The sequence below is a fragment of the Buceros rhinoceros genome, unplaced genomic scaffold, assembly GCF_000710305.1.
Source record: "Buceros rhinoceros silvestris isolate BGI_N320 unplaced genomic scaffold, ASM71030v1 scaffold14000, whole genome shotgun sequence".
NCBI classification, from domain to species: Eukaryota; Metazoa; Chordata; class Aves; order Bucerotiformes; family Bucerotidae; genus Buceros; species Buceros rhinoceros.
In genome coordinates, this window is record NW_010391386.1 from 9,841 (window position 1) to 11,848 (window position 2,008).

At 55.4% G+C, this 2,008-nt stretch overlaps 1 protein-coding gene and 1 non-coding gene across 2 annotated transcripts in view; both read right to left on the reverse strand.

Annotated features, from left to right (window-relative positions):
- Positions 1-2,008, reverse strand: part of VAC14 (Vac14 homolog (S. cerevisiae)) — a gene marked incomplete at both ends in the record, with an annotated part of 13,708 nt that overhangs the window by 7,999 nt on the left and 3,701 nt on the right. The window contains one exon of the mRNA XM_010141571.1: positions 1,642-1,794. Within this exon, the coding sequence (XP_010139873.1) occupies positions 1,642-1,794 (153 nt within the window). The remainder of the gene's footprint in view (positions 1-1,641; positions 1,795-2,008) is intronic.
- Positions 581-651, reverse strand: TRNAG-GCC. The gene has a single exon. It is a non-coding gene; the product is annotated as a tRNA-Gly (tRNA).

Sequence of the window (2,008 nt, forward strand, 5' to 3'; positions counted from 1 at the left end):
GCGGAGCAGCCCCAGGGCTCTCAGCCTTCCTCAGCACAGAGACGCTCCAGCCCCCTCAGTGTCCTCGTAGCCTCCGCTGGACTCTCTCCAGGAGCTCCTTGTCTCTCCTGTACTGGGGAGCCCAGAACTGGACACCGGACTCCAGATGTGGCCTCACCGGGGCAGAGCAGAGAGGGAGGAGAATCTCCTTCGATCTGCTAGTCACAATCCTTATCACGCACCCCAAGAGACCACTGGCCTTCTTGGCCACAAAAGCCAATTGCTGGCTCATGGGGAACCTGTTGCCCACCAGCGCTCCCAGTTCCATCTCTGCGGAGCTGCGTTCCAGCAGGTCACCCCTCACCTGTACTGGTGCAGCGGGTTATTCCTCCCCAGACACAGGAGCCTACGCTTGCCTTGTTGAAATTCATTAGGTTCCAGCCTGCCCCGGTCTCGCTGAATGGCAGCACAGCCCGACGGTGTGTCAGCTGCTCTTCCCGTAAATAATAATTAAAAAAAAAAAATAACAAAATCCCCAACCTTTCCGCCTCCGCACTACGGCATTAAATTTTTCCTCTCTGGCCTTTCCAAAAGAAGCTGCTGCATTGGCCGGGAATCGAACCCGGGCCTCCCGCGTGGCAGGCGAGAATTCTACCACTGAACCACCAATGCTGCCCTGCCTGCTCCTGCAGCTGCCGGCTCCCACCACCCTCCTGCTGCCGCCACGGTCCCCGCTGCAACCCTCCTGCTCCTGCCACCCCGCTGCTCCCTGCATTCCTCCCTGCTGCTCTAGTACAATAAAAACCCTCCAGCCCTTTAATTCCCACCTTCCTGCTCCCTCTCATGGCAGGATTTTCCAACAGCCGCTTGCGGGTGTTACAGAAGGGCTCTGGGACGAACGCGCAGCCCTGGAACACAGTGGATTGGCCCATGTGATTTCAATGTTACACATATTTCACACATCTGGACCACAAAGATGGGCTGGAAGCAGCATTTAGGCATGGCAGGAAGAGCATTAACGGGATGCTGGAAGGCCAAGGCTGCTGCTGTTTCCAGGTCCACCAGGACCCTCTCCATTTAGTTTCTTCTCACTTCAACTCTTCCAGGTCTCCATCCTGTTTGCAAGCTTTTGCCTTTTCTATTCTGGAAATTTCAGGACTGGGACAATACCCACATGATGGTCTCATGAGCACCATGAATTTGGGGAGGACCCAAAACTCTTCTCCTTTCTGTTCTCCACCCTTCTCGCATTTGCTGATGCTCTCCCAGCACTAACATAGCCCTCAGACGGTAGCTCCTCCCAAACCAGCCACTGCGGACAGGTGAGCTATTCTCTTCCCGGGTTATGTAGCTATACACTATATGTTTAAACTATGAATTATCTTTATCCGGTCAACTTAATGACTAAGTCCAAGGGAGGCATGGTGAGGGTATGCTCACCAGGGAACACAGCGCCACTTGGGCTCCAGACCAGACCAGTGATGCTGCTACACAGACATGTCTGTCTCAGCAGAGGATCAGCTGCAAAACAGGACTCGAAGGCTCAAAGGTGCCATGTGCCCTGAGCTGCCCCAGGACACCAAACCAACTCAAGAATATATCTTAAGGACTTCTTCGTGATCTTCCTCACACCTCTAATGGCTCAGACCAAGAAGGACTCACCGCTGGATGCTGCCTCTGGCTTGGATAGGGACTCCTCTGAGGTGGGCTCTGCTGGCAGGGTCATCGACTGCTTGGCCTCATCCATTTCATCATCCTCTGGAATCACCAGCTTCATCAGGCTCTGGTTGCACACGTTTGCCACCTCCTTGATGTCTGAGTGGAGGCGGTGTAAGGAACACGCAGTCCCACGTGTAGTTAGATGCCAAAACTGACCAGCTACGGAGAAGCCACCGCAGTCCCACTGGGCTGCCCCAGTCCAGCTACGGCAACCCCCCGCATGTCCAAAAGGTCAGTGCGGGCTGGTGGGAGGACTTCTCCTGGCCCGCTCCAGCATGCAGCTGGCCCGGCACCCCGGGGGCAGGCGACA